The sequence below is a fragment of the Lampetra fluviatilis genome, chromosome 8 (genome assembly GCF_964198595.1).
Source record: "Lampetra fluviatilis chromosome 8, kcLamFluv1.1, whole genome shotgun sequence".
NCBI lineage: Eukaryota > Metazoa > Chordata > Hyperoartia > Petromyzontiformes > Petromyzontidae > Lampetra > Lampetra fluviatilis.
Window position 1 is genome coordinate 450,398 of NC_136282.1, and position 19,342 is coordinate 469,739.

The 19,342-nt window shown below is 47.5% G+C and overlaps 1 protein-coding gene across 2 annotated transcripts in view; it reads right to left on the bottom strand.

Moving 5' to 3' along the window:
• Positions 1-19,342, bottom strand: part of LOC144933763 (anoctamin-1-like) — an 86,607-nt gene that overhangs the window by 7,769 nt on the left and 59,496 nt on the right. Inside the window, exons 19-21 of one of the 2 annotated variants that reach the window (XM_078858833.1) lie at positions 15,400-15,552; positions 11,543-11,595; positions 7,880-8,046 (exon numbers count right to left, since the gene is read on the bottom strand). In XM_078858833.1, coding sequence (XP_078714959.1) covers positions 7,880-8,046; positions 11,543-11,595; positions 15,400-15,552 — 373 coding nt within the window. Of the gene's footprint in view, positions 1-5,496; positions 5,791-7,879; positions 8,047-11,542; positions 11,596-15,399; positions 15,553-19,342 lie in introns of those variants that run through there. The other variant, XM_078858834.1, reaches the window with a different exon arrangement.

Sequence of the window (19,342 nt, forward strand, 5' to 3'; positions counted from 1 at the left end):
CCCCGATTGAAGATGCGGACCCGGAGTGGGATCAACGTGCGCAATGAGCTGCTCATCCACGGGCACCGGCGCCGCGTGAGCAATTACGGTGCCCTGTGGAATGACGGCTGGCCGCGACCCCGCGTTCAAAACCATGACGAATGGATCCCTGTCCGCTCGTACCATCGTCTGAGCCACCGCCAAGTCCAGACCCCCAACAGCTCTGTTCGACGGACCCAACAGCACGCCCTGCCCCGCCGTATCCCCCCCCAAAGGCTTCCGTTACCGGAGGGGTACCAGCATCTGCGATCCCGGGGGTACGTGCACCGTTTGGGTTGCCAGCGCTTGGACCGTCGCACAAACCGTGCGCAGTTTTGTAGGGCTCGACAAAAATGAAATACGGCGACCCGATGGGAGCTCGATACAACCCTGATCGACGAGAATTTTAATCGGCGTTTAGCCAAAAAGTCCGTGCCCAATAAACATGGAACCGCCAGGGAAGAAGAGACCAAAACAGGTCCCGCCAATTTAATATCCCCGATACAAATGCTCGCCCGAATCTGGCCGACAATACCCAAAGAGCCCCCGTTCGCCGTATAACAAGGCATGTCTACCGGGAGCAGGGGTCGACATTGGACGGGGAGAATGTTATAAATAAGGTCAGAAATGATAGTTGCCGACGCACCCGTGTCAACCAGCACCCGGACCTCAACTCCGTCTATAAATCCCGTAACTACGGACGACCCGGCCGACGCAGCCACCATTCTGTGGGCCAACTCGGACCATTTGACCGCTCCCAGCCCCTGTACAAACCCCCCTCGCCGAACTGAATCCCCGGCCCCCATACGCGTTCCTTCCACCACGAAGTGGCGACCCACGTGCGACGTGTATGTGGACCGAGCATGTGTGGTGCCGCGACTTGCCGGGGGTAGTTGGGATGACTTTGGGCCTTGGTCGTCGTCCAGCCGAGGTCCCGTGGCGCGCTGACGCGGAGCGCGGCACCCGGACGCAACGTGGCCGCGAAGGCTGCAGTTGTAGCACATGACGAGAGACGTCGCAGGTTTCGGTTGCTCCAGCTTGCAGGCCGATCGCAGTGGCGAACGACCTCCAGACCTCCAATCCCCCAGTCTCGCTGTAGCGAATGCCTCTTCCCGAGGTAGAACGACTTGGGGGTCGGCGTCCGCCGAGGTAGGAGTTGAAACCGCGGCTGATGCACAGACGACCGTCCGCTTCCGTTTCAGGACCTCGTGTGCATGGATACTCGTAGCAACCCGCAGGAACAAATGTCCACCTCGTCCACCGTGTTGATAGGGACCCCCAGGTCCTGAGCCAACGCCAGCAGCTGTTCCATCACCATGGCGTCCTTCCCCTCCTCGTCCATGCAGGGAAAGGCGGCGTCCGCGAGAGCAAGCAGCGCTGTGCGGTAGGCGAGTGGAGTTTCCCTGTCACCCTTCCGTCGCCCGTAGAATTTGTGGCGGCAGGCCGAGGGTGGTCCATACACCCTGGCCATGAGGCCCAGCGCGGCTTTGAGTGTGGAGCGGCCCGATCTCGGGGTGGACCTGAAGGCCGCGAGCGCGTCGTCGTCCAGCGTCGTTGGTAGCGCACGTAGCGCCGTAGCGTCGGACCACCCCGACATTTCCTGATGGGCGAGGAATCTCCGCTGGAAGACTCCCCAGTCACCCCCCTCAGCTTTGAAGGCCGTCAACGCAGGTAGTCGCTGTTGAAACACCTGGTCGTCTTCCGATAGATTATTTTCCCGCGCTGCGCCGTCGTTATGAGAAATGGCGGCCCCGTCCATGGGTGGTTCATGGCGACTTTTGGCGCGCGCCGATGACGCGAGCGGCGAAGAGTGGAGGTCCCCGGTCACATGGTGGTCGCGATTCCCGCCAACCGACGGACGATCTGTAAAAACGGCGCCATTTTCAATGTCCGAGGCGCGAAGCGCATTTTGGCGGGAATCTCCTGCGCGTTCCTTCGCCACGCTCGCCGTCGTCCTTCCTCCTCCAGATGCGGTGATTTCCGCCAAAATTGAAGCCGCGGCAAGTAGCAGCTCCACCAGGCGAGAGTGCTGATCCTGGAGTCCGGTGTCGGACCCGAGCGGAGCGTCGGGCATCCCCGAAAGGTGCTGCGGTGTCGGCATCTCCTCTTCCTCTCCTCCCGAAGCTCGCTGGCCCGATTCGTCGTGGTCGTCTTCCCGGTCTCGCTCGTGGGTACGATTAGTCTTCCTGGTATCCATGTTTCGAAGACAGTTTCACTTTTGACGCCAGTTGTAATATCTCAATTACGGCGGGAGACGAGTTGACGGGGCAGCACTTATTTATTAACACTGATGCAACAGTAACAGGTACAGCCGAGATACAGCCTACGCTACGCGTGCCTAACTCGGCCACGCTCTCAGGCCCTCCGGCTACGCTCTCCCTATGGGGAGCTATCGGACCCGCCTTGCCAGGCATGGGTCTCGACCTCTGGGTTACACAGCCCAGCCCTTACAAGGACATCGGGCCGTGAATCCCAAGGTCTCGCCTCTGAGCCGCACAGAGTCCCGGCCCTTACAAGGGCAGCGGGGCTAGGGGTCTCAGGGCCCTATCTCTTCCTCCGTCTTCTGTCTTCACTGGTTGACTTCTCAGCGAGCGCTGCTGCGCATCGCCTTACATAGCCCTCCGCGCCAGGGGGCGGGGCCTATGCGGACCGCGATGTGGACACCTGCCTGCGGACCGTGATGTAGCCACCCACTACACGCTGTCTCACGATCCTCCCCGCCTGCGCGTACCACCTCTACATATCTACTGACTGTACATTAGTTATCTACTGAGCATAGTAGTAGCTACTGACTGTATAGTAGTTACTGCTGACTGTAGTAGTATCTGCTGACTCTATGGCAGTATCTGCTGACTCTATAGCAGTCTCTGCTGACTGTAGTATTATATACCGACTCTATAGTAGTATTTACCAACTAAAGTAGTAACACTGACTCTACAGTAGTATCTAGTGAATATATAGTAGTATCGATTTACTCTATAGTAGTATCTACTGACTATAGTAGTAACCACTAACTCTATAGTAGTATCTGCTGACTCTATAGCAGTACGTACTGACTCTATGGTAGCATCTACCGACTCTGCAGTACAATCTCCCGACTTTACAGTAGTTTTTACTGACTACAGTAGTATCTACCGACTCTTTAATAGTATATATCGACTCTATAACAGTAGCTACTAACTTTACAGTAGTATATACTGACTATAGCAGTAGCTACTAACTCTACAGTAGTGTAATGAGAGAGCGCCATCTAAGGGATGACGATGGGTACTTGCATAGTCACCACTGGGTAACTAATACTCAATCAGATGGTAGGGTTCCATTGGGCCAAAGGTAATGGGCAGAGCTAATGGGTATGTACGGGAACCTACGGGAAGGTTCCACGAGGGGGCGTGGCTAGAGGCGGACCTTGCTCCGCCGACCGGAATATAAGGAGAGGCAGTGGGAGGACTCGAGGTCGGTGTGGAAGCCTGGAGACTGGACTGCATCATCACCTCTATTCACCACCGGCCATGTGGCGGGCTCTGTCAGTGAAGCCTACTCTCCTCCCAGCACGCTGCCAGCCAGCGGCAAGCGTGGAGAGAGAGAGACACGCCGCGACGGTGGAAGAGGGAGAGCGCACGTCACGGCAGTAGAGAGAGAGAAGGAAGCCATCCGGAAAGAGAGAGCGGAGCTGTGCAGTAGTTGTTAATAAAAAGGACGCCAGTCAACAGTTGTCGTGGAAGTGCTTTATTACAACTGGAGTCAGAAGTGGTCCTTCTAGAGACAAGAGAGTACAACTGAAAGCGAAATATCCAAGCATCTAAAAAAGGAGAACCCACCTGTGGCATTTTCTGATGACGACGAGGCTGGTGAAGTCACCACGCCAGAGACGGACGGTGCAGCTGCGGCATCTTCGTCACAATGGGCAGAGAACGGCTGGAAACAGGTGGAGGAGCAGCTGGACTCACTCCGGACGGTGCTTCTCCAGCTGGTGTCACTTGTCGCATTGTCTACGGTGACGGGGCACCCACAGGAGGGTTTGCCGAGTGGTGACGAGCAGAGGCTTCGGGATAGAGCCTCGGAGGGTCCCCCTGCGGAGTTGACGGTCGCCATTGCAGGCGCGGGAGAGCTGTCCGCCATTACACACGCTATGGAGACCATCTGGCGGCCCATCAAGATGTTTGCGGGACGCCGCCATCTTGGGCAGTGCTGTTGAGGCACGGTTGGAGTCCGCGATTTCTGTGGAGCCTCGTGGTGCGCAGCCGGTGGAGGCTGCTGCTGTTAGATGGAACGGAGCCGGGCTCAGCCGCCATCTTCCTCAAGTCAAGAAATTTGTCGCTGCAGGCTGCGATTGGAGCGCTTTCACTTGGTGCTTCGAGGCGGCGTTCCAGTCAGTGCACTGGTTGGAGGAAGAGGCGTTGGTCGCTTTACCGACCGTTTTGGATGACGATGCGCTGGCGGTATTTTGATCGATTCTTCCTGAGAAGAAGAAAACATTGAAAGATGTGTACGCGCAAATGGCAGAGGTCTAAGAACCGCCCTCCGATACTCAACGAAAGTTCATGCAGTATAGGCGGGGGAGTTCCAAATCCCTCCTTGCCTACCGTAGCATTGATGGCGTTGGCTGTGTCAAGCAAGAAGTCCTCAACTCACTGATTATGGGAAGAATGCTGGCTTTGGCAAGGGACATGGGGGTGGTTCTGCCTGCTTGCGGTCATTAGCCGCAAACATCTCGATGGGCCGCCAGATGCCTGAACGTGCACGGGAACCTACAACATTGGACGCAGATGGCTGCATGGACGGGGGATACTGTTCGCGACAGTGAGCCGAAGGGTTGGTCGCCAGTTAAAGTCATCCACAATCCAGACGATGTGCCTGCGGGGGGTGATCTTGCGGTGGCTGTTCCTCGTTGGGATCGACATTGGGGCGAAGTTCAACATTGCTGGGGGTTCTACGGCCCACGGGTGACGATGGGGCAGCTCGCTGGCCGGCTGTCACATGCTTCAGGTGTGGCCGGTTGGGCCACTTTGCGCGGGATTGCCAGAGTCGCCCTCGTTCTCCGACTCCGCCTGCTGCTCCGGCTCTGACTCCTTCGTCGAAGGCCCAACATCTTCCCATGCAGCTGCCGAGCCCTTGACTGCTGCTGCTGATGCCGACCCCGTATGATCCAGCCCAGCAGCGACGGACTTCACCACCCTTCCGCTGACTGCCCTGCCTCCTGCCGAGTTGACCCATGCAGGGCTGGACACGGATGCAGGGGATGTTCCGGCGTCGCGGACCCGTTCAAAGATGCCCCGATTTCGTTAACGTTCATATGTGCCTTTGCCTGTGTTGGGTATTGGCCTTACTTTCTTGTTCTTTTTCGATTTAAAGCTTTCGTGACTGCAGGGATTCATCTGCTTGGTTCAATTGTATTTTATTGTTTTATTTTTATTATTTTATCATTTCCCTTCTACGTGACTTTACCGAAAGAACCAAGAAGATGAATTCCTTGTTCTTGCGTTCTAGAGGCGGAGCTTGTTCCGCCGACCGGAATATAAGGAGAGGCAGTGGGAGGACTCGAGGTCGGTGTGGGAAGCCTGGAGTCCGGACTGCATCATCGCCTACCTCTACTCACCACCGGCCATGTGGCAGGCTCTGTCAGCGAAGCCTTCTCTCCTCCCAGCGCGCCGCCAGCCAGCGGCGAGTGTGGAGAGAGAGAGAGAGAGAGACGCGCTGCGACGGTGGAAGAGGGAGGGCTCGCATCACGGCAGTAGAGAGAGGGAAGCCATCCGGAGAAAGAGAGCGGAGCTGTGCAGTAGTGGTTAATAAAACGGACGCCAGTCAACAGTTGTCGTGGAAGTGCATTATAACAGTAGTATATTCTGGCTATAGCAGTAGCTACTAACTCTATAGTAGTATATACTGACTGTAGTAGTATCTACTATAACTACAGTAGTATATACTGACTATAGTAGTAGCTACTATCACTACAGTATTATATACTGACTATATAGTAGTATCTACTATAACTACAGTAATATATATTGACTATATAGTATCTACTATCACTACAGTAGTATATACTGACTGTAGTAGTATCTACTATCACTACAGTAGTATATACTGACTATATTGTAGTATCTACTATAACTACAGTAGTATATATCGACTGTAGCAGTATCTACTACTATCACTACAGTAGTATATACTGACTGTAGTAGTAGATACTATCACTACAGTAGTATATATTGACTATATAGTATCTACTATAACTACAGTAGTAAATATTGACTGTAGTAGTATCTACTAACTCTACAGTAGTATATACTGACTATAGTAGTATCTGCTATCACTACAGTAGTATATACTGACTCTATAGCAGTATATACTAACTCTACAGTAGTATTTACCTACTCTACAGCAGTATCTACCGACTCTATAGTCGTGTATACCGACTACATAATAGTATATATCGACTCTACAGTACTAGCTTAATAGTGCCGTGGTGAGGCCTAGTCCCGTGCAGAGCCCCCGGCCTTGCCTAGATTGCCCAGCCGGCCGAGGTGGCACCATCCCCCCACCTGCTCTACAGTAGTATGTACTGACTATTGTAGTATCTATAATAATATCTGCACACATTGGGGTGGGGGGGGAGAGAAGAGGACATCACACTGTGAATAATTTACCTTAGCGTTGTGTATTATTTTTGCATTTATTACGCGAATGATGAATTTTCCCCGCACCCACCGTTCGCGTGTGCTTTGCATGCGCAGATGCGTGCTTTGGTGCGCGCTCAGCGTAGTAATATAATAATAAATAGGAACAAATGGTTAACTTCACTTCTTTACATTTGACAGATGGGAAAAAGAAATTGCGATTTGTCGGTTGGTGGGCTTATTGCGTCGTACGTGTGTAGTTTGTTGAAACGTAAAGCCAGCAGTTTGTGAGTTAAATGCGTCACAAGGTGTGTCCACACACATACAGACAGACGGACAGACAAAACATGACCTTTATAGGGAAGAAGGGTAGAGATAACGCGTGAGATGCATATGAAGGTTGACCAAAGATTGAGGTGCGTAGGTAGCATCTAGAAGCACCCAGCAATTCCCCCTGCCGAGGCAGCTGTACAACCGCTTATTCCGTCTCGCGCGACGTAGTTCTGTTCTCTCAATCGCATTATATCCAATTCGCATCCACTTGATAAAAAATATGTTCCCTCATATATTTATCGCGTTATGAAAACATACGTTATAGGAGAATGGACTGATTATACAAATTTTAAGCAAAAATAAAGCAATTTTTTTTTTTCTTTCAGGTTATATTGTGATCCAGAATTTTTGCTGTTAAATTTTCTATTCAGGTAAAATTCTCACCCTAACACAGCCACCTTACTCACCAAGCTCGAGGTTTTTGCTTTGCGATCTCCCATTAACATGCTAATCTTTCACATTAACATAGCCACCTCAGGGCGCCCGCCGTGGAGGCTGCTCAATGATCTTACATTATCATGCAAATTTTTACTGGGCAGCCCTTTTATTGGTGGGAAAACCCACCACCATCGCGGTCGCTGCCCACCATTTACATTAACATTGGCTGCTGATGTTTGGGCTACGCCCATTTCAAACATTTATACAAATTTACCTTTAGAAGCTAACTCCCTCTTCCTGATGATGAACGCTTGTGTTGCGATCTAAACGTCATAGTTTTTGGTTATTTTCTTTGAACCTATCTACGTGACTTTACCGAAAGACCCAAAGAATATGAATTTCTGCAGTCACGAAAGCATTAAGTCAAGAGTAACATTTTCTCTCGAGAAAAACTCAATACAAAACGCAATGAAGTACAGGACCTATACGTTATATTTAATATCCTCCACAATTACCACGATTATTTGTACCTGCACAGTGTATAGTTGCTCTCGATTATAATGCCTGGTGCGTAGTCTGACACATTGAAGTAAGACAGTGTGTAGTTGACGTAGCCTCTCAGCGATCCATCAGGACTGTAGAAGTACATGTAGATCAGCCGTGGCACAAAATCTGAAGTCAGGGCAATTACTAGGGCCTGCAAAATGAACACAAGAGTAGATTACATGTGAATCGAGAGAGAACAGGTATGCAAAAATGCTCACTATACACACAAATCCACAGTACAGGAGATCCTTGTATATGGCTGCTTTATATTTCGTTGTTTTGACCAATCGTAGGCAATATCTTTTGTATATCAGTTTAGCTATCACGGGGGTTAGTTTTGGCCTTTCGTGGGTATACTGTACCCGGAATGACGGTATCATTAGCTGATACTGTGAGGTGGGGCGGTGCGGGGTGGGCGAGACAGTCAATGGCACCTCAACCTTTGCAGTGCAAGCATTTCGCCGACAGAAATAAAGACCCCCATATAGCCTATTAACAGACTGTTGGGGAAAATGCTGTTAGCAAGCACCTATGATGGCCGGCACAGAACACAAACGGGTGGGTGGCCAGCACTACGCCCGGGTACCGCTTTTGTCTCCCATGTGGCGACATTTACACATCGCAGTGGGTACTCATTTAAGGCTGAACCGAGCTAGGGGAGGCCCAAGACCGGTTCAAATCATCGTCACTGGTCTTTGGGCGAGAGCAGGATTCAAACTCGGATCTCCGGGTTCGTAGCGCAGCACGCTAACTACTGTAGCACTTCCGCTCCCCACTCACGCACAGACACACACACACCTCCTTTGGGTCATCATCATGGGTAAGAACAGTATTCAGTATTTATACTACTATTTATTGTTTAAAATGTTTTTGTAAAGGGTTTTTACGTGTTTATTCCAATTGTTTGATGTTTTGTTTATTTATAATACAGTGCAGTACTTATTTCAATTGTGATGACTATTGCTGGTTGCCGTTTACCGAACCCCATTATTGACAGTCCCTCCAGAAAAACGCGATTATGCGATCGCAAGATTCCACGCAAAATCAGCCAAAGTCCGCATATTTATGCGGGGGGCGCGTTTTTTCAAAAACGCCGCACTTTCGCCGCATAAATTGCAGATTTCCGCGCGCAAAATATGCGGGCTTGCATGATTTCATAATCCCCGCATTTTCGTTGCAAAAAGTCACATATATCTTAGCAGAAAGTTGAAAAATATTGCGTTTACTTCACACAAGCGCAGCCATTTCCCCTGTTGCCATGGGAACGTTATGAAGTGACGTCACTCATTACGCGACATCATTGAAAAGCTGCAAACCCCGCGATGCCAATGAAACCATGATGAAGAGTTTATGCAACTTTACAGTTGTAAGATTGCACTTTTTTGTTAGTAGTATGTAAATTTACATTACTGTAAGACTGTACTGTTACTGTATTGCTTACGTTACTGTGCACTGAAAACACTTATTTTAACAGAAGATGTCTGTTTTGTATAGCTACCTCTGTAAAACAGGAAGCACACATTTTATTTTTTAATATTTTATTTATTCATTTTTACAGAAGTTGTAGCATATTCATTTTGTAAAGCTACAGAACTTGTTCGACTCAATGTTTTGTAAGTTTGAGCCATCTGTTTGTTAAGGTCTGAAATAAAACAAGATGAGAACTTAAATATTCCCAGCACTTTCTGTGATGTAGTATGCTTGCTTATCATCGGAAGTAATAAGAAATGACTCTTTACATTAAAGTGAATAGGGTGTTGGGGGAATCACTTATTTTTCTCTTTTTCATCAAACCGCAGTTTTTGCAAGTTCCCGCAATTTTTGCAAGTTCCCGCAATTTTTGCAAGTTCCCGCAATTTAATCGCATAAAATTGCATAAATATCCCGCATATTCCATCGCATTTTTTAAGAAAACGTGCCGCATAATCAACGATTTTTGCCCGCAACAATCACCAAAAAACTCCGCGTTTTTCTGGAGGGACTGTATTGAGGTAAGGCTATCGCGGTTTTGGATTTCCCGGAACCTTCGACGAATGTAACCCCTGCGATATTCAAGGGTCTCCTGTAATGTAGCCCGTATTTTTTATTGCGTACTCTCCTATTTATATTCCAATTGTGCCATCGGTCTCATATTTAGAATTGTATTTTTTGGGACTCCCATAGTAAACAGGAGATTACCCTCATATCCCAGAACTGTTGCCTGATAAAATAATATATCAGACACTCTTTTAAACAAAACGGCCTATTTGGAGGGATTAACCCTAGTGAAATACAGTCTGTTCTATAACGCTGCGTGTTGTTTTCATAATGCGAATTGGACGTAACGCAATGAATGTATTAGGGAACACATTTTTTTATAACGCGGATTAAAATGTACTACTATATTTACCCAAGAATGTCAGTGTGTAATGCGCGTGACGTCACTCCACGTCGACCAGCCCCCCTCATTAATAATCATGAACAGGTTATGTCCTCCAAACGGACACCCCTCCGTTAATAATAATTAGCAGGTGACGTCAATCCACATGGGGGGTGCGAGGCGCCTCCTCCCCACTCCTCAGCGTCAACTTATAACCCTCATGAAATAAGTCTGTGTCACCGCGGCCTTACAAATTGCACACGAAAGGATGCAATGAATATCACGTCGCGGTCTGCTTTTCGCTTGCAAGTTTCAGATTTACTGCAATATACCCGTCATTGGACAGGCAAAAGGCTAGTTGGATGTAATACCTTTGAGAGAACGGAACTACGTCACGCGAGTAGGAATAAGCGGTTGTAGCGGCTGCCTCGATGTGGCATCGCACAAGGCAGCGGAATGCTGCTGGATGCTTCTAGATGCTACCCACGTGCCTCAGTCTTTGTCCAGCCTGAATACACATCTCACGTGTTATCACAGACTGTACTTAACCCTATGTTAAATATTATTTACCTTAATGCGATATTTCCATAACGCAATGTTCTTCAGGAACACAACTACCGCTTTATAGAACAGACTGCACCTTAATCTATATATAAAAATGAAGTACTGCTTCTTAGGCATACGAGGCAGTGCTAGTGATCTACGGCATGAAAAGCAGTGGAGGCTGCCTTGTATGCACAGTTGCGAGTGGCGTGCCACTTAAATTTGAGCTCTAAAACATTTACTTATACAATTTATTTTCCTTTAAACAAGGAGCTCATAAATACAAAGTTGGCATTTCAAATTTAACTCAGATAGACTAAAACTTAATTAACCCAAAAAATGCCCACGCAAATTAATTGTACATATCGGCATCTCAGTGGCTGAATCAAACCACTCCCATGTAGTTTCACAAAGGGCGCTCTGATTTCCGCCTTGGCTATTAACAGGTACAGACATCCTTCCTCTTACACATCCGTCAATCAATGCATCTTTATTTTACGTGCCAATGTGGCCCTCAGTAAAGTAGGCATCAGTGTACATTACACCTCATAATTTTAACTATAAAAGTAAACCAGATATACAAAGCACGGGCATTTCATCTAGATTTGTTCATCGTACATATATTGTCAATGGAAATGTAAAAATGCATTTTCGGATCATATATTTGCTCATTATATTTATATAACATGAGCAGAATTATCATGGAAAATTATAGTTTTTTTACATGGTTGTGGTGAGTACTCACATTAATGATCACTGCCAGCTTGGCTACTCCATTCAAGATGACGTACCATGTACCTGCAATACACAACATGTAAACCCACTCAATAAGCATGTGTAAACCACATGCACTTAAAACAAGGTGAAAAAGTTCGATACGCATACCACATAAAAGCAACATTCATCACAAGCCTTTGCAGGATATTAAACCCAGACTTAACAACTGAGGTATCAAACTTGATTTGGAGCTTTCGTGACTGCAGGAGTTACTCTTTGGTTCTTTCGGTAAAGTCAGGTAGAAAGAGAAAATAATAAATAAAATAATAGCATACGACGTTTCGATTGCAACATAAGCAATCATCATCAGGTACAAATGAAAGAGAAAACAAGCCTAGTAAACTTAGAAATATAATCCAGAGAGGGGGGGGATAGAGAAATTAGCATGTCAATGAGAGATTTAGTAAAATTTGGAAATGCAATGCAACAAAGACTCTCTGTGTTGCATTGCATTTCCAAATTTGCGTGTTTTCTCTCTCTTTGTCTCCCCTCGTGTTGTTGCTCTATTATTTCCTGCAGTCACGAAAGCTCCAAATCTCTCATTGACATGTTAATTTCTCTACCCCCCCCCCTCTCTGCCCCCCTCTATTTAAGGCCTCAACACGGAGGAGTTGTTTCTCTGTGTGCCTATGTGTGTGTCTCTCTCTGTGTGTCTCTGTGTTATCTCTCTCTCTCTGCTTTTGTGTCTGTCTACAGTGAGGGAAAAAACGTATTTGATCCCCTGCTGATTTTGTACGTTTGCCCACTGACAAAGAAATGATCAGTCTATAATTTTAATGGTAGGTTTATTTGAACAGTGAGAGACAGAATAACAACAAAAAAATCCAGAAAAACGCATGTCAAAAATTGTATTGATTGATTTGCATTTTAATGAGGGAAATAAGTATTTGACTCCTCTGCAAAACATGACTTAGTACTTTGTGGCAGAACCCTTGTTGGCAATCACAGAGGTCAGACGTTTCTTGTAGTTGGCCACCAGGTTTGCACACATCTCAGGAGGGATTTTGTCCCACTCCTCTTTGCAGATCTTCTCCAAGTCATTAAGGTTTCGAGGCTGACGTTTGGCAACTCGAACCTTCAGCTCCCTCCACAGATTTTCTATGGGATTAAGGTCTGGAGACTGGCTAGGCCAATCCACGACCTTAATGTGCTTCTTCTTGAGCCACTCCTTTGTTGCCTTGGCCGTGTGTTTTGGGTCATTGTCATGCTGGAATACCCATCCACGACCCATTTTCAATGCCCTGGCTGAGAGAAGGAGGTTCTCACCCAAGATTTGATGGTACATGGCCCCGTCCATTGGTTGCGGTGAAGTTGTCCTGTCCCCTTAGCAGAAAAACACCCCCAAAGCATAATGTTTCCACCTCCATGTTTGACGGTGGGGATGCTGTTCTTGGAGTCATAGGCAGCATTCCTCCTCCGAACACAGCGAGTTGAGTTGATGCCAAAGAGCTCCATTTTGGTCTCATCTGACAACAACACTTTCACCCAGTTGTCCTCTGAATCATTCAGATGTTAATTGGCAAACTTCAGACGGGCATGTATATGTGCTTTCTTGAGCAAGGGGACCTTGCGGGCGCTGCAGGATTTCAGTCCTTCACGGCGTAGTGTGTTACCAACTGTTTTCTTGGTGACTATGGTCCCAGCTGCCTTGAGATCATTGACAAGATCCTCCCGTGTAGTTCTGGGCTGATTCCTCACCGTTGTCATGATCATTGCAACTCCACGAGGTGAGATCTTGAATGGAGCCCCAGGCCGAGGGAGATTGACAGTTCTTTTGTGTTTCTTCCATTTGCGAATACTCGCACCAACAGTTGTCACCTTCTCACCAAGCTGCTTGGCGATGGTCTTGTAGCCCATTCCAGCCTTGTGTAGGTCTACAATCTTGTCCCTGACATCCTTGGAGAGCTCTTTGGTCTTGTCCATAGTGGAGAGTTTGGAATTTGATTGATTGATTGCTTCTGTGAGCAGGTGTCTTTTATACAGGTAATAAGCTGAGATTAGGAGCACTCCCTTTAAGAGTGTCCTCCTAATCTAATCTCAGCTCGTTACCTGTGTAATGCGAGCATAAATGGGGTTTGCTGCTGGGCTCTGGCCCGATCACACGGGCCGGGGTATTGGGGGGCGGAGCCAGTATGGGAAGGCCGGATCTGACGATCCGGAAGCGGAGGAGTCAGGATCACGTGGGAAACAGGATATAAGGGGGAGCCTGGAAGGGATCGGGGTCAGTTGCGGGAGTAAGAAGGCTGAGCCACGTTGGGTGGCGAGAGGGGATCCGCGCCATCGGCCACGAGGCCGAAGGACCTTCAGCACGCCGTCAGCCAGCGGTGTGCGGAGTGAGGAAGTGGAGGAGCTATTGGAGGAGCGCGCGTGAGCGCGCGCGAGGTGACGCTGGTCCGCTTTCAGGACCAGCGGGGTGTGAGGAAGAGCGGAGGAGTTGACGAGGGAGCGCGTGCGGGGCGCGGGCGAGGAGAGGAGCTGACGAAGGAGCGCGTGCGGGGCACGCGCGAGGAGTGTGTGGGGCGCGTGCGGGCTGGAGAGGCTAATCCTGAAGCTGGACATACTGCTCTAGTACGCTGGGTGGGGGGGAGAGGGTTGGGGGGACAACTCTGCATGATCAAAACACTGCACGTCAAATTTCCTAGTGATGGTAGTGTGCAAGGCTGGGAGTAAAAGGCTGGGGATGTGGATATGAATATAAACTATAAGGCAGCTAAGGTTTAACTTGGTTAATAACATCCTTCCAATGATTGCTCAATTTGAATCCATCTTCTCAGTTGAAGTTATGTCTATGTTTGTATATCTGGATAGCTTCATGGACAAATATTTGGTGGTATCCAGACGGCTTGCAGAGCACTTTGGTATCGGAGAAAACAATATCATGAGAGCCCACCACGTTGTAGCAGTGGTCAGCCATGGCTGAAGAGTTTGTCCTGTCGTGTTTGAAATCTGCCTTGTGCTCTATGTTGTTATAATAATGTATCCTATTAAAATGTGTACATTAGTTTGTGGGTTATTGTGTACATAATAAGGAATGCTAAAAATAATAATCTTCAAAAAAGTAAACTTTGAAGCATTTTTTTATTCAAGCATTTTTAAAAGAACGACTTAAACATGAAATAAACTTTCAGGAGTGCTAACTCAGTAATTCTCCTTTTGCATGGTTCCAATAGTTACAATGGCAGCTTCCACTGAGTTATGTCCAGTAGCATGCTGAGACCAAGGGAAGAGTGTGGCAATGAGCCAGATTAAATGCTCAGGCCGTGTGTTTGTTTCTGTGGGTATGAAGCCTGCACCGCTGCGGTTGGCGCGTCCCATACGCAATATCGCAGCATGCACTTCCCACATACCAAAGCCCCTTTGGCGGTTGCTGATGATGGTCTGGCAGCATAAACGTTACGATTTTAACTTCTTTTCATGTACACGACGCATCATCATATCCTCTTACTTTTTTCTACATTGTTTTTCAATATTGTCTGCCGTATTTTTTTCATCTGGGTTATTTTTTGTTCCTAACCTTGTTTCAAATACCTTATCAAATTGGTAATTTTTTTACAATACGTTACCACTTTTTCAACTGTTTACTTCACGTTCTACTCCAGTAACTTTGGTTATTAAATACCTTTCTGTTCATTCTCATGCACACTCGAGCGGCTAAAATTGGCAGGTGATAAAGAGGAAAATAAACTTCGCCCTTCATTTAACGATTTATGGAGCATTTATTTACGTACCCATTCAGCGGCACATCGTTTAGTCATTTGCCAAGCCTACTATTCACAGAGGTACTTGGAAGTCTTAAAATTATTTTCGGTAAAATAAATGACTTACCAATGTCCTTGGCTCTCACGGCTGTGGGTCGCCGCAGTTCCGTCACAAACTTTTTCCCATCCAGACGAATCTCAATTACATTGTTCAACAACGCAAAGAAGGGTGCCAGTGGAAAGGAGGCCACAAACAGTGTGACGAAGCCAAACTGGATCACTGGAAACACAGCACAAGGCAAACATGAGGGATGCAAAAAGCCCGAAATTTTAATTGTACGGAAACATGTTTATGCATTACTCAACAATAATATCAGCAGTTCCTGAAGAAGTGCATTGTGGTCCTCTTGGGTCACCCTAAACGTTAATTGTGAGCAAATATGACCGATTTACAGGTGCGGTATTTTGGTGGTGACCTAAGACTGGACCATAATACACATATTCAGGAACTTCTGATGGATTTTTTTTTTGTAATGCACATAGGCTGAGTGCTTTTTACATGTGTTTGTGTGGTTTGAAAGTTACGATTTCCATGCCTGCACTATTGTTGCTTTAAATAAGGGGCGAATTAAAAAAATGAATCACTTCTTTTTTAGGCATTTCGAATTGAACTCGGATCGACTGAAAATGAAAAAACATAGTTTTGATCGTTTTTTCTCATCCTTTACACATTTGATGAATACATTTTACTAACTTTGTGAGATTGTGAGATTTCTAGGCCCAGGCATACTCTGGTCAAGAAAACACGAGGTTTGCCGTATTATTAATTGTATAAAACATCACTTAAATTAAAATCACCAAACAAGGAACTGAAGATGTATCCACTGGCATACAGTGGGGGGGGGGGGTACGTGCCCCCCCAATGATCCGATCGAAATCCCTAATTTTGATTTGATCATTTTTTTCGAATCATTCGGGTTTATTAGTAATAAATCGGCATTTTGCGACCCCCACTGCTACTGTGTAGCATATTATTACGTGCCAGGGACTCGGATGAGATGATAGGACAATAGTCTGAGTCCATAATTGGCAATAAGTAACGGCAAATCAGTTATAAGTGACTCACAGAATTGTGCACAGTTGCATATATAATACACGACTTCCCTGAAGGCATACCTTCAGCGAGCGCGATGCCGATCACACACGGTTCGAATTCGACCCTCGATCGATGGCTGCACCATCGCCGCACACGCGTCGATACATCCAATGGCTCTGCCATTGGATGTATCCACACAAATAATATACTTTTCTTGGTTCTTTCGGTAAAGTCACGTAGAATGTAAATAATAAAATAATAAAAATACAACATAATAAAATAATTGTCACGACGTTATTATGTTTTATTTTTTATTATTTTATTATTTCCATTCTACGTGACTTTACCAAAAGAACCAAGAAGATGAATCCCTGCAGTCACGAAAGTTTAAATCGAAAAATAATATACTGTCAAAAAAGTAGAGGTCACGTGAGAACTGTGAGCAATTGCAATGTATTTGGGTCAAAGGTAGAGTTGAACATCTTGAAGTAGTTTTTGTATACAATATACCGTACATATGTGTAGAAGCATTATGACATTGTTTGTTGGTTTTGTGTGATGGGAGATTTTGGCTTTCACCTGCCTTTGTGGAAAGGGTCCCCATATCACAATTGGTATTGTGGCACCAATGTTTCTTTAAGTATTTATTTTTGTTCATATTATTGTAATAAAGCTCTTTGAGATGACTTCTGGAATCCGTCTTTTATTCACTTTAGGTTACAGCTACTTCACGTTGATAATAGGCAACGTGAAGGGACAGATAGACCGAGAGAGACGCACTGCCACGTGGCAACTCGGAGCCCCGCTCCCGCGTGGCCCTCTCCTTCGTTGTTTCCCATTCTGACCACGTGTCGTTCCTCTCTACCCCAAATGGGTCATGTTCAGCAAGGGAGAGGAGGCCTTGGGCTAACTAGCCGTGCTGCTTGGAGTAAGGCCACTGCACCAGAGCGGCGGAAGATGGTAGTGCAGGAAGTACGCCATCAGGAGGAGGCTGCAAGGTGGGCCAAGGCAGTCTCTCTTGCCAAACAGGGACAGTGGACTCGATGGGACAGTGTGGAGAAGAGGAAGATCAGCTGGAAGGATCTGTGGGCCATGGAAGTGAGGCGGTTGAGCTTTTCCATCAGAGCAACATATGACGTCCTTCCAACACCAGTTAATTTTCACCAATGGTATGGTGAAGATCCGGACTGTGCCCTCTGTTCCATGCCAGCCAACCTCAGGCACATTCTCACAGGGTGTAAAACAAGCCTCACCCAAGGACGCTACACTTGGTGTCACAACCAAGTCCTTAAAAACCTTGCTTCCGCCCTGGAGGACAAGCGAGCTGCCACCAACTCCCTACCACCACCCCCAGCAGCATCACACCCCTTACGGACGACCTTTGTCCGCGAAGGGGCTAAACCACCGAAGAGCGGCTCTACACCATTAGAGCGAGACCAGCTGCGCTTGGCCCGCGACTGAAAAATGCTAGCTGACATTGGCCGGCAACTTGAGTTTCCTCCGGAGATCGCAACCACCACCCTAAGACCTGACATGGTGCTCTGGTCCCGTTCGCTCAAGAAGGTCTTCATCATTGAGCTCACAGTACCCTGGGAGGACTCAGTAGATGAGGCTTATGAGCGAAAACATCTGCGCTATGCCAATCTAGCTGCCGAAGCACGGCATCATGGTTGGAACACAGAAGTCCGACCAGTGGAGGTGGGCTGCAGAGGTTTTGTGGCAACATCTACAACCAGACTGCTTAGAGACCTGGGAATTAAGGGCCAGAGCCAGCGTTCGGCAATCAGAGCTGTATCGGAGGCGGCAGAAGGCAGCAGTCAGTGGCTCTAGATGAAGAGGAAAGACCCCAGCTGGGCCCCAAAGTGAGAGGGCCAGGAGGTATGCAGTCAACAATGCTTGACTCAGGGAGGAGGACGCCCCTGCCATGCATAGTCCCATGGGATGTTGGCTATCAACAACAAGGCAACTCCTATGACTAATTGGGAATGGGACGCAAGCGTAGGATTGATCACCCTGTCACTGGCCGCCTTTGGGGAGGGTGTATAGTATGAAAGGCCGAAACACCCTAGGAACCAAAGGTTCACTACTGACGATGCGCTCCCCAAATTTCACCAGGCTCACTGTTCATGAACTCTTGGAAGTGCTTGCACAAAGGATAGTAACATCTCATCCTGTGTTCTTAGGAATCTGAAATTTGTTCATATTATTGTAATAAAGCTCTTTGAGACGACTTCTGGAATCCGTCTTTTATTCACTTTAGGTTACAGCTACTTCACGCTGATAATAGGCAACGTGAAGGGACAGATAGACCGAGAGAGACGCACTGCCACGTGGCAACTCGGAGCCCCGCTCCCGCGTGGCCCCCTCCTCCGTTGTTTCCCGTTTTGACCACGTGTCATTCCTCTCTACCCCTATTTAATACCCGGATCACGTGGTACGCTTCAGCCAATCCTCGTTAGCCTGCATCGAATCTTCCAGGCTCCCTCGTCAGCTCCCGGGACCACGCCCCTGACTCATCTCCCCATTGGCTGAGGCCAAAGCCAGCAGAACCATTCTCCATAGCTGTCACCCTTCCATCACGTCAGGGCCATGCCCCTAGGCTTCCCCCCCATTGGCTGTAAACCAGGACCGGCAGAGCCAATCACCATGACAAGTTGTGATACGTCAGTGAGCCGGATATATTCTCATATTACAATATTACTACATTGACATAGCTGTCAACCCATACGGTTTATCCGTATTCTTGTACAGGGAAATACGGCGATCAGCCATTTCAATAAGGGGAAATTGTTTTGTTTTGTCTATGTGTTTGTGTTTCTCCCTTGTGATGGGACTTTGTAGGATGAACTTTGACATGTATAAGGGCACGGAGTGACCAATAGATCTGAATTGGTATGTAATAAGATAGGCACTGATAAGGGGTTAACAGGTATGCATTGAATACATCAGAGTCACAGAATTAGAAATGTAGATT